At 41.2% G+C, this 13,350-nt stretch overlaps 1 protein-coding gene across 1 annotated transcript in view; it reads left to right on the forward strand.

Annotated features, from left to right (window-relative positions):
• The window catches only part of COL22A1 (collagen type XXII alpha 1 chain), a 1,057,215-nt gene that overhangs the window by 614,759 nt on the left and 429,106 nt on the right, over positions 1-13,350 (forward strand). Inside the window, exon 15 of the mRNA XM_078686128.1 lies at positions 2,919-2,972. Within this exon, the coding sequence (XP_078542254.1) occupies positions 2,919-2,972 (54 nt within the window). The remainder of the gene's footprint in view (positions 1-2,918; positions 2,973-13,350) is intronic.

The raw sequence follows: 13,350 nt of genomic DNA on the forward strand, positions 1-13,350 counted from the left end.
GATATGTTATTCAACATAACAAAACAGTGAAAGAACATAAAATGCTATGCCATCAAAGCAAGATTATGAATTCATATTCAAAATTAAAAGTTCAAGGAATAAACAATAAACCGAAAGTAGAGAAAATTGCTTATGAATTAAAAACAGGAACAGTGTAAATAAAAAATCAAAACATCAACAAACAGCAACATCAGCCTATTTGAGAAATCCTTAGCAATTCACTCATCTGTTGAATGGGAAGGATAGAGGAATGAATTTTGAACGTTTCTTCATGAAGGCGCTAATCAAGCAAACATTTCTTTTTGAACATAGAATCTCCATGTCAAAGTTTCTCTTTTTCCGGTGCCTTTTCCACAGACAATTTCCACCTGTCAAGCTTTTCTTCTATGTAAATCCTCGCCTTTTTACATCAACATACACTAGAATGTTTTCATGGTTCTTCCATTCAATACAAAGTACTTAATTTTCCATAGTCACTCAGGAAATAACGTGTGCACCTTTCGCCATGCCTCTTGAACTCTACTGGGTAGCCGCCAACATACTTGTTTTTTTCTTATGTGGCAAACTATTTTTCCACACTTGAAGCTATACAGCGATAATGCACTGTGTATATGAGTTATTTTCTTGTCATAGTAGTTTGCTCTTCCCTCTGTCTCAAAGGTGCTATTTATGTTGTTCATATTCCAGTGGTTCCAACTGTAAAAAATATTTTAATATTTTATCTTGAAGTAGAGATTTCTTTCAGATAATTAGAGGGTTTTACTAAAAAGCTTATTTCTTTTTAATGTAAGCTCAAACCACTTTGTAGCCACCCTTTCTCCTGTGTTTTTCTAACTCCCTACACATATACAATTAGTTATTAATTACTATTTGTTTTGCCTTACTCTTCACAAAAACACATATTATATTGGAATTCTTCAGCACTATTTTTCTTTTTTAAAGCAATATTAAGGCAACATGTTCCTCCTTGGACCTCGTCGTATTAATGAATCTAATGTCCAGACCCACACTTAATAGGAAGATAAAAAGAGTGTCCCTGATCCCTCCCAAAAGTCTTTTATTTTTTTAAATTGCTTCTAGAGAAGAAGCCCATAGACTGCATTGGGAGAAAGCCCACTCAAGCACTTTCTTCAGCAAAGGCTCCAGTCCAGTCCCACTGGCTTGTAGGTTTATTTTCAAAGATGGCCAATTCTTCTCCTTTCTGTGGATTTTGAGGAGGTCTGTGTTCCCAACCATGGGAATGGCCGCTATCTCTGTATATTCAAAAGAAACCTTGTTTCATCTTAGTCCTTCTTGAGGTAAGAGGAGTATGATGTTTGTAGTCTTGTCTTGTTGTTCAAGGCCCTACGAGCAGTTTTCTTTGCAGGTGGTGGGGGCCTTAACTCAGAGGGGTAGCGAGTTGTGATTGGGAGAGATTCTAACCTATTATAACCTATTCCTGATAATTCACATGCTGTCCCCCCTATAATATGAAGCACGTTCTGTATTTTCTGGCAAAAGGTATCCCAAGAAGTACCATTCCTAGGTTTTCCAACATGGAAGAGGAGAGACAATTTGCGTGGGATACCTAACTTCACCATTGGTCTGACCATTGTTAATCAGGGACATCATTCTCTCCATCAAAGAGAAAACCCTTGATAATGTTTCCCTATCTATGGACTCAGCCTTTTGTGTGAGATTTCAGGCTGGACCTCAAAGGCTTGTTTCAAAACCTTTCCTTGCCTTGTCCTTCCTGTGGCCGTGAATGGAAATAACAGAAGGTAATAGCTATTTTTTGTATGATAGAGATGCCCAACTATCTCTTTCCTCACACAATCACTAGCTATGTAAAGAATTGAGTAGTACTTATGAGATTTAAGTTTACTTTTCCTGCAGATATTGTGCCTACAGCAAAGGCCTGTGAGCCAGAAATCCCATTGTTTACGATCAGATCATTATCTGTGTAAGCAGTCCATGTTACTCTCAGGATGGAGGCTAAGAGATACCTCATTAATAGTAATTGCTGTTAATTTCTACCTAGCCAACTTGATATCACGGTAATCTAAAATTGATCTGGGCAACCTAGCTTTAACACCAGTCTAGAAAATTCAAAATGTAAAATTTCGAAAAATCTGTGCTGAGACATTTGTACTAAAATATAAGTTCACCCGAAAACTATATTTCAGCAATCATTAAAATGTTCCCACATCAATCTAGGACAGATCTAAAAATAGATTTTTAAACACAGGGCAGGCTGTCAATGTACAACTGCCACGGGCAGGATTTCTCAGGGTTTTTTCTATTTAATCAGTCCTGGATCTCTGTTGAAAATGGGGCACCCCAATTATATTTGGAACAATTAATGTAAAACATTGTTAATGCTGTGTAATTGAGAACAAGGCGAATATTTTATATAAAGTTCATTATCCACTTGAAAAGGCCCAGAATATCAAAACGGCATATACAGTTTTGGGGATGTTCCCTAATTCAGTACCACCAGAATAGCCTCTGTAAGAAGCAACAAGACACAAGGTCTGTGTTTCAGGAAGCTCGCTCATCCTAGTTTAATGAAGAGGTTCGGATTGCAGTCTACCTTATATTAATGACAGGCAGAAATGTTATTATGTTGTATTAGTTTTAGGAAAGAAATTATGTATCTTTCATCCTGTTTAGAATAAATATTTTTTATGTGCACACTTATTGCAGTGATATGCCTAGGGGTGTGTGCTGTTCAAACTGAATGCTGAAGTTTGATTAATATGACTATTGAAGGGACCAGGATGGAAACCATATTGATGACTTGAATATGTTCAAAATTAATTCTGTGAATTGAAGGCTTCTTATTAAAGTAGTTGGAAATGAGCCACTCCTGGAGATACAAATCACATTTCAAATTGAATATTTTTAGAAACTAATGTTTGTTGACACTTTTTGCACAGGGGCCAGCAGGACAGAATGGAGAATCCGGTCTTCCTGGTCCACCAGGTCTCCCGGTATGTATGCATGTGTAAGCAATTCATTTTATATTTTAAGGAGGATTTAAAAAAATAGAAAACATTTAGAATGCTTTCAAATCAAGAGATCTATCTCTCACTACAAGAGGGTGACTCCATTGTATCTTGTGACCTGTACAAACATCTCACAGCTTTTCAAATGTTTGCAGGAACAAGTGTTGTCTGGCTTGGAGTTGAACATTGAACTGTGGTGTGGAATTGTTCTTAAATGTCCTGGAAAGATAGTTCAGATTCCATCATAGAAGCAGACACAAAATGAAACAAACATTAAAAGCTGGCGTGGATCTCCCACACAGAATAGGCCTGCCTTGGCAGAAGCACTACAAGTTTACATTACACAAATAATTGGTATGACGAGAAGAATGCAGGCTTCTCACACCCACAAAACAGGTACATGAGTAGCAGTAGCATACAGCTCTTTACACAAACGGAGCGAGTACAGCATTGTAGAAGCAGTATAAGCCACCTTTATGCATAGAACATGATTTTGAGAGGTGCTTGCTTCCTTACACATAGACAGACTGGGACCTGCACAAACATGAGCAGTACAGGTCCATATCACTATGGCTGAACCAGCACAGCATGGGCAGGAGCAGTGAAAGATTCATTAGACACACACATAAACACATATCACTGTGCACAGTGCTGGTAGCTGTAACTTATGTTTGCTTCACAAAATTCCAGCTAAACATCTGATCACGAAAGGAGTGTGATCTGTATTTCTTACTGCAATGTTACTTAGTAACAGTAGATGGTAATTTCTAAACCTCCAACATTGTTAAATGGTCTACTAATATGTCTGCATGGTGGCCATCCCTTAACATCCCACCTACCCAAACATATCACACTGACCAACAAAACAAGGGTGCAAAAACTGAGATAAATGGCAGCGTCAACACGTCTTGAGTAACCCTTGAATGTTCATTGAGTGCAAACACATTTCTGCAGCTGATGCTTTACTGAGATAGAGGAGGCTATTGTTGGTAGACCGTACTGCTCATTCTCCAAATCTATAGAAGGCTCCAAGATCAAAAATTTAAATATATCAAAAATATCCTTCTGTCTGATATTCCAATTTCAGTCACAATCAAGGAACATGATATTTAAGACAATATAGACACACTCAAGTTATTAAAATGGTCAGAACTCTAACATTGTAAATTACATACCAAAATATATAACACACAGTTATATATTCTTTTCAAATGAAGATTTTGTTTACATCTTGAACCTCATGGTTCAAGAAGTTTCAACCAAGAGGTTTTAAAAAATGAAAAATAGAGAGGTGGCTGAATCTATTTGTAATTTGACTTGTAATATGGATTTACTATGTTACTGTAACTTACAGTCACTACAAATAAAGATGGCGGGGGAATATAGGACTGCACCAAACTTCATATAGTCATATCAACAACTATCCCCAGATTAACAAAATTCAATTTGTTTATACAGTGTTAACTCTCTTAGTTCTAAACATTATCATAAAGTCCTATCTTATATTTTAGAACAAATATGTTTATATTGATTTGCCCCGATAATACAGTCCTCAATTTTATTATTTTCAAAGTTTAAAGTTTAATTTTATTTAGCAGAGTTACTTAAAACCATTGCTACAAACAAGTCATTGCATGTTCAAAAGTTAAAATCGATTAAAAAACATTACAATGTTACGTTCCATTAATAAAAATGATTATTCTAACAGCGTCAGTCTCTTTCCTTGTCAGCTGCAGTGCAAATCTGATTTAACATTTTCTTCTCCACTTTTCCTAAAAATTTCACAAGCCTGCAGTTAAGCTGCGTGTCCCCGGGTGAAAAGCACGCTGACACGGCTTGCCTCCGTGTACGGATGCCTCTCTGATTGAAGAGTGGTTTTAAAAGCTGTCTCCTTTCCTCTGTTAGGTCTTTGCACTTACAGATGAGATGCAGCATATCTTCCTCCGCTGTCCCACACAAACGGCATTTAAAATCAGATTGGTTTTTCAGCCAATGTGGAAAGTGCCTTGTGCATGGCAACACGCCTAGTCTGTATTTTAAAAATTAAATGTTTATATGTTTGGTGAAGCCGGAAGCTAAGTATTTTTGTGCAGCCTGAGAAGAGTAAGTACCCAGGGTCAACCAACCATGCGACCTCTTTGCTAGGGTTGCCTATCCAAGATTCCATTTTTACAATTTTCTTTGTAGCTTTTTTGAAAAGACAGTGGCTTGTCGGGTTTGCCCAAAGTTCGGTTAGGCCCAGGATTGACACACCAGTAGCTAAATCTTTTGCTGCTGGAGATGACTGTTTCTGTTGTAACTCAGTCCATAAGTGCCAATTTAAGGTGCCTGGTTTGGATTTCCTGACTCTGAACCAGAAAATAACTGTTGCACTTTTCCTTGCAACAGTCTGTTTTTGCACGCCAAACTCAAGCCTGATTTGTGCTGGAGAGACTTGTGTAGGGAGACCTAGGGCCATTCTGTATACTTTAGCAACCACGGTGTCCAAGAGCTTGGAATCCCTTCCTCTCTGTGCCTCACTCCCGTAAGTTATTGTCGGAAGAAGTTGTGCTTGTATAACTTCGACCAAAGGGGCGAGTGAGGGGCCAGTTAATCTGGAGTTTAGGTTTCTCAATGACACGGCTAAGGCAATTCCTTTCCTTTTGATTACATCTCTTTGGGTGTCAATAATTACCCCCAGGTATTTGTACTCTGAGACTGAATCTATTTGGATCTTTTCCCAGAACCAGACAGGTATTTTCTTCAGGTTCTTTTTGATTGTCATGGTTTTGGTTTTCTCCAGGTTGATGGTTAAGTCATTAGCCTCAGAGTATTGGGACGTGATGTCTAGAAGACGCTGCAGACCCTCAATTTTATTATTTTCAAGTATTACTAGTTCAAAAATTATTTAGCTAATTCTTGCTCCTTAGATTACATGTAAAAGTTATCCAGAAACCTTCTTAAGCATTAAAGGACTAATGTCGCAAAAAATAGATACTTTTTGTCTAATGTTCCTGTGGTCTAATTGTAAATGTAAGTCCACAATAATCTAAACTCCATTCATTTGAGAAATTCAAGGTCAAAGGTATGGCTAAAACATATGCTTGTAAATAAATTATCAGATTCAAAGTGGTGTATTTTTTAGGATTAAGTACCAATACATAAAGAATGTATGGAGGACAACTCAAAACTGCAAAATGATAGTAACTCAATGGTGCAGTAGCCTAGTGTTTAACAATTTGGCTGGCATAAGTTCTAAAAAATGGCTGTCTCATTCATTACAGAATCGATCTTTGATCTTGAACATGTTTTAAATGGCCTTCTAAATCTCAGTCTGACATTGGACTCTATATTCATTGCCTGTTTTATGATGTTAAATGTCAATATACCATCTCCTTTCTAGTTAACATTACAACTCTCTGATTTCCCTTGACAGTGCTGACATGTTAGCTAAATATGACACAAATCTAATTTAAAAAGTGTCTTACATTGCTCTAATTTCTACAAGCTTAAATATTTGGAGCTATTTTGTGAAAAACAGAAACTACTACAAATAGTGTTACGAAAAGTACATGGATATGTTTCTTCCGTTGTCTTGAATATAGATAGGCCATCCAAATTAATCTGGTGTAATTCAAAATGATAAAGGTTCAACAAGGTACTATTCTGTTGGTGGGGTTGACAACCCCTACAATCTCACAACATTCAGTAAGCAGGAGGTGAGCGACCCTCACCTGTGTCCAGGAGTTTGTTCATCAACAAATTTGAATATCACACTTAATTTGTTTGATCTAATAGTCATGTAAACCAGTTAAACATATTTTTTCATGGCTCTAACTGGGTAGCTTAAGCAAGACACAGACCGCAAATCTTTGAGCTAGAGTATTTTCTAAACAAATAATATCTTTTGAAACATTACATTTATCATTAGTGTAACTTGACCCTGAGTTTTCAATCTTAGACATTTTCATATAATTAAAGTGTATGGTCCTAATGAACCTCTTAAAAATGATTGTCAATAATAATTTTCCATGGTTTGAGACAATCATAAGTACGCATAAGTATATAGGCAAACTTGAATAACTCCATAAAATGCTAGTAATAAATCAAAATTGACTATCATATGCCACATACATATATATATATGGACTACTGTTTAAGGCTTGGTTGAGTCTTAGATATGCGTCCATGTTCCATTAATATTAGTTATGAAAAAAGTTTGAAATCCAATACATTAATTTAGAGAGGGACTGGAGACTCAAAGTCAAATCCCAAAGGTGTCTCTTCCTTTCTAAGTCTACCTCTATTTCCCGATCCATGATGTGGTTTAAGCATAATAAAAGCTTTGGAAGCAGAGGTTTTGTATTTCTTGTTTGTGATGATTATCTTCAAAATGCACAGCCAGTAAAAACCTGATATACCTATTTTTAATGGCCCTCAAATATTTCTTTCATCACAGTCTCAGCACTGGCACCCCCGGAACTGTAGTAGTTGGTGGGGAAAGGGACTGGAGCCTGATTAGTGGATAGTGGATGTGAGAAATATGGTTACTTATTTAGGGGGGGAAACCCTACTTAAGTAGCAACCACAATTTTTGTCTAGGTGAAATACAAGCAAATCCTAAAAATAATCTGTGCTTAACCCTCTGGCAGCCTGGCACAAAAACAGTCAGACTTAACTTAGAGATAATGTGAAAATTAGTTATGCAGCACATAAACAGTAATAAAGCGAAAACAAAACACGAGAAAAATTCCACATCAATTTAGAAATTAGAGTAAAATGTAATGCAATATTTGACACCAAAACAATAAACATCCAATTAGTAGAGCTGAAGATATGCATTGTCAAAGATTTAGGTAAAAATAGAGCTAAAAAGTACATAGCTTTAACTGTGTTTATCTGATCGTGTAAGACCAGGACATAGTCACAAGTTCAGGTTCGACACAGGGCCCAAGTAGTTCCGCTGAGCAATGTACACTAAATCCTTGTTGTGTTGTTGTAGAGCATTGCACCGTGCAGCAGTGGTTCCAATGAGATGCAAGGGCTGCGATGCAAGCTTACGTCAATGCTGTGCCATTCTGCGTCGGTTCTAATGAGGAGATGCATGGTCCACGTCAAGGATGCGTCAAGGATGCATTGTGCAGCAATGGTTCTGATAAGCTGCAGAAGCAGTGATGAATTCTTGCATCGTGGCTGTGTAGCACTGCATTGGTTCCATTCAGTAAGAGTTGTGTCAGGATCACGCTGCACTGGTTTTGGTAGATCCGACAACTTGGCTAGTAAAGCACCTTTAGCCCCATTCCAAAGGGTCCAGGACTGGAGGGGCACCAATTGGGGGATGGGTTTAGGACTCACAATAGAGACAGTGCAGGTGTGGGATCAAGGTGGTTGGGGCCTTTTTTCTCCCTGTCCAATGGCTAGTTGGCATTAGGTGAACTAGCCCTTGGAATCACTCTGCTGGCCCTAGATTCAAGATGCAGGTCAAGTCCTTCCCACTCAGACAGCAGGGCAACAGAGTAGCATGGCAGAAGGACAATCCTTGCAGCAGAGCAGCACAGCAGTCCTTCTTCTCAGTCTTCCATCGGTCCAGAAGTGTACTGAAGAGTTGGGTCTGAGGGTCCACTATTTAACTGGGTTGCAGAGGTGTAGGGCATTTCTTGCGCCTCCCCGCCCTGGCTCCAACTTGCGTGGGGGGCACAAAAGACTTCTGTGAAACCTTTCTGAGTGTGCTAAGGCAGAGCCTGTGTGATGTGTATGTGTGTTAGGTAACAGTCCCTCCCTGTTATCCTGATGGAGATCGACCTTCCTACCAACACCTATTTACCCTTTGTCTCACTGTGTGGGAGTAATACACACAGACCAACTGCCAGCCACACCTAGTCATGTGACTCATGATACAGGCTGCAGGCACCAAACGGTTAGGACAAGAAAAATGTAAGCATATGGTGACAGAGAATTATTCATCTGGACGGAGCCAAAATCTCACTAATGGATGTTTTAAAGAACTGGTGCTGTCAAGTCCGGCCTACAAATTTAAAATTATGGTATCACACTATCAAACTATCAATTTGGGTTACACAGAATAACCAATAAGTAAAGTATAGTATACAGATCACTTAAATGAACTGCTTTGGACAGTGATTTATTTTGTCTTCCAACATGCTTCCTCTAGATGACAGGTGAGTTTTAAGTGAGACATATGCTATTTAAATGTTATGCAACCGGATTGTTTTCAGATTACTAGTAACTAATCACCCCAAAGAAAATAGAAATATGTTTTGCACATTGGACTCGGAACAATACTTTTTGTTAAATCAATACTTTAAATGTAAAGCTTATTAAGCAATACCATGTACTGTGGGAAAAGAAATATAAAAACATCTCAAATGTAAGTATACCTTTTACCTAACTTAAAGTGCAAGAATTGAACTTTAGTTTCACTAGGCTTTATTATGCACTTAATAAATCATATTGGATTTTTACCTTAAGAATTCTGGATCCGAGGAGGAGCCTAGCTCGCGACCGAGATGGCCGCGCTTTAGCTCGGCTCCGTTCGCCCGCCTGTGTTTTTCACATTTATCCTGCATTTATCCTGCCCCGGGAAGCCCTCCTTGCTGTGTGGTACTACTACGACGCACTGCAGGCACTTACCACTTGTTCCGGTTGTCCTGGCTGCTGTGGGTCCGGTGCAGTGCCCCCGACCATTCCCGGGACTCGAGAGCGGACTGGCCTGATTCTTCGTCCCGGCTCCTGGGCCGGATGCAGCCTGCGGGCTTGCCCTTCGGGGCGCACTGGAGGTGATTGGAGGGCCGCTGTTCGTGTGAGCCGGAGGTTCCTGGCTGAGAGACTCCTGTGTGGCGGCAGCCTTGGATGGTGACGCTGCCCTTCATTATTGGGGTTCCTCGTGTGTTCAGCTTCCTCCCCCTTTGTTCTCCGGTCCGGCCATTTTGTTCTTTGCCGCCCGGACTCGGAGATCGGGACTGGCGACATTGGGGGGCCGGCGAATCCCCTTCTTCTGGTGGCCCCCCTTCCTGTCCGGGGTGTTATTCTGCCTGTCGGCGGGACTTCATCTGCTTGACTGCCGCCCCGGCGGAGGTTGTTGGCCGCGCGGCCTGTTCGGGCTCTCAAGATGGCGACCAACCCCATTTGTTTGGGCCGGGCCCGGACGAGCACTGGGGGCCCGCCGCAAGGCCCGGGTGTCGGATACTGTGAAGGTTTTCCTGCACTTAAGGGGATCTTACACATCCTGCTATCCTGGCGGCTCTCGGTGGCCGCGCCACTCCTGGCTCTGGAGACGGTTCCTCACTGCGGGCCTCCCGGGCCCCCACGACCGGATGAGGCATTGATATCGCGGGGTGTGGCTGGTACTCTCCTGGCGGACTCGGTCCCGGCTGCCGCCCCGGAGGTGCGTAACCTGATGGCGCCTTCTCCTCCTGTGCTGCCTCCTCTGCCCTTGGCCCGGGAGCTGGATTTTGTTTTGCCGGACTTTCATGATTCTCCTGGTCCCTCTCAATCACCACTGCCCGATGACGTCTCCTGTGCCGGCCCGGATGGGTCGGTTTTTATGGATATATCCTTGGAACTGTGCCTGCATCGTTTGCTACATTCTGTGATTTTCCTGGATCTTCCGTGCTTTTCTTCCTGTGACTTTTTTGGACTGCCGTTGGACTCTCCTGCTGCCTGCCTTCTGTTCTTTCTGGCAGGGTCCTCGTTGGATCGGACCCTTATTGCTTTGGATAAAAAGGGTCAGGGCTGATGAAAACTGACTCTTATATGCGGTAGCTCATGAACGTCTTGGATGATCTCTGTGTCCTGATATGGTTCGGTGTAACTGGTTAGTGCTCCTGGACTTTGGCCTGATACTCTTTGGCTTCCCGAGGACTTGGACCTTAACCCGGGTGGGTGGATGGGTGCGTTTACTCCTGTCTTTGGCCCTCCCCCGTGTGTATGTTTGTATGTCTTTACTCCCTTCTTTCCTTCCCTTCCTTCCCCCCCCCCCTTTTTTGTCTTTTAATTCCAACTTTTCTTGCTCCACTATATTTCGGGTTCTACTTAGGGCGACAGGCACGCTGCGGGGGGGGTAGGCCGTAGCCTTCTGCAGGGGTGCAGGGTGGGCTTAAGGGTGGGTGGGGGGGTCTGTTTGTGTCGGGGGGTCTTTTTCCCCCCTTATTTTCCCCTTTTTTGTTCTATGGCTCTTGTGTATTCACTTTTTCGGGACTCTGTCACCTCGTGTCTCCCCCGGGGGTTTTCTGTCCTTCTTCCGGTGTGTGGCTGATTGTGGTGCGCTGCCTATTCTGGTATCGTGTTTCTGTTACATCGCATGCCGGTCTTATTGTCCTGTTTTTCCCCCTGGGGGTGCATGGTCTGGCGGGTGTTCCTTTTGTTGTCTTTTTCTCCCTCTTTCCCTTCCTCCTTTATGGAGGTTCCCTCTTTCCGTTGGGGTGCGTATTGCGTAGTCTTTGTGATGGGGCTTTTTGACCACGTCTTCTTTGTTCGGGTAGGGTCGGAGGTGAGTGAGCTCGATTGACTGTTGCCACTGTCGCTATTTGATGGTCTGATTCTGTTTCTGTCCTTTGCTAGATTTGATTATATGGTTTCATTTTCTTACATTGTGTCTATAAAATGGCGGCTTGCCGCGGTCCCTCCCTTGTACTCTCATATACGGCCCGTTATTCCTTTGGTCCCCTCCCCGTGCTAAAAAATTAACCTTTATTATCCTGCTCTTGCTGAACGCTCGATGGTTTTTATTGCTTCACCAGTGCTCCTGATGTTATATCCTGTGCAGATCTTCTTTTTGTATGCTGATTATTTGACCATTCTGTTCTGGCCAGCCCGTGGGGTTGTAGGCCAGTATTTGTGAGCTTTCATTGTTCAATAAAGGTTTTAAAAAAAAAAAAAAATAAATAAATCATATTGTGTGAAGTTCTCTGTGATGCATATTACAAATCTAACATTTTAGCCTGCTTGTTGAGTGCAGTTTGCTTTGTAAAAGTCACACTACTTTGCACCACACATAGAAAAAAAGTGGGGTAGACTCATGCCTAAACATAGAAGTCAGCTGAAATTCAGGATGCAATTACCTTTTATAATAAAATATGCAGTTCTCAGAGCCAAGGGTTATCCACAGCTATGCTCTTTGGCCGCCAACAGTCCATTAAAATGGCTCTATCTCAGGGACCTATAGTTAATGGATTGGAATGGGTGGCCAATCAAAGTTGATGAAACAGGGTGCTGTTTCAGCTATTCCTTTGAATTTCTAATCTTTAAACAAATCGGAATATGCGCTGTGTTTGGAGTATTCTGATTTGCTGCTAGGTGCAAATAAAAATAGCTGTGAGTAGACCTGACCATAATTTGCATGTGGGTTGGTATTCTCCCAGTGGCCCCTGGACTGCTTTAGGATACCACCAGCAGTCCCATTTTCAATCCAGAGTATATGGAATTGGATTCCCTCTGAGCAATAATGTGAATAGGACAGTATTTCACTACTATTTTAGCAGCTTTTAGCCCTGCCTGTAGTTTCTCGACAAGGACCATTCTTTACCAGAACCTATGTGAGAAGTCTGCAGGAAGGACATGGAGGCAGATGAGGTGAGGGTAGTCAAGTGTATTCCGAGTTCCAAAGAAGCGAATGACCTAGCAGCAGCAGACAGGACTAACTGCTGGTACAGTTTGTGCAACAACAATCACTGCATTCCAAGTCCCCGTAACATTCTGCCCACTTAAAGAACTAGACCCCACACATCTTTCCCCTTTATAAATCCAGCACAATTATAACCAACAAATGATGATAGAAACTAAAAATATATTAATACTAATGACCACAGTACCCAACAGAGCACATTAACAAACATTAAAAGAAGAAAATAAAAATATATCTTTAAATAACCACAGTGCACAAACTAACACAATGATGTATGCAACCATGGAAACAATAAACATTCCTGGACACAGAAAATGTCACATTAAGAAATGATTACATATAGTTATGGGAGGTTTAATTTCCCTTGTTGTTCTCAAATTATGAATTCTAGAACTCTCCAGGGAATCTTTTCTCAATCTCTCAGCAATCTGACATGCTGCAGAAATTTGAAGAGACAACCTCTCTTTATTCCTCTGCTCTCCATCCTCAAGCATGACCACATGATCCTTGACTTGAACCACCTTCCTGAGAGATAAAAACTTGAATTGACCTTTGATTGTTATGCCAGGTAGGCGAACTCTCACCCCATCCCCCGGTTTAACATCCAAAGACCGTATGCCTCTAGCCCCAGAGACACCAGCATACTTTCTCTGCACCTTTTCCTGCTTATTTTTCTTCAATAACAACAACTCCTCTCACACACACGAACCACCCATCCATGGATACACATATTTGGTTGAA

The sequence above is a fragment of the Lissotriton helveticus genome, chromosome 4_1 (assembly GCF_964261635.1).
Source record: "Lissotriton helveticus chromosome 4_1, aLisHel1.1, whole genome shotgun sequence".
NCBI classification, from domain to species: Eukaryota; Metazoa; Chordata; class Amphibia; order Caudata; family Salamandridae; genus Lissotriton; species Lissotriton helveticus.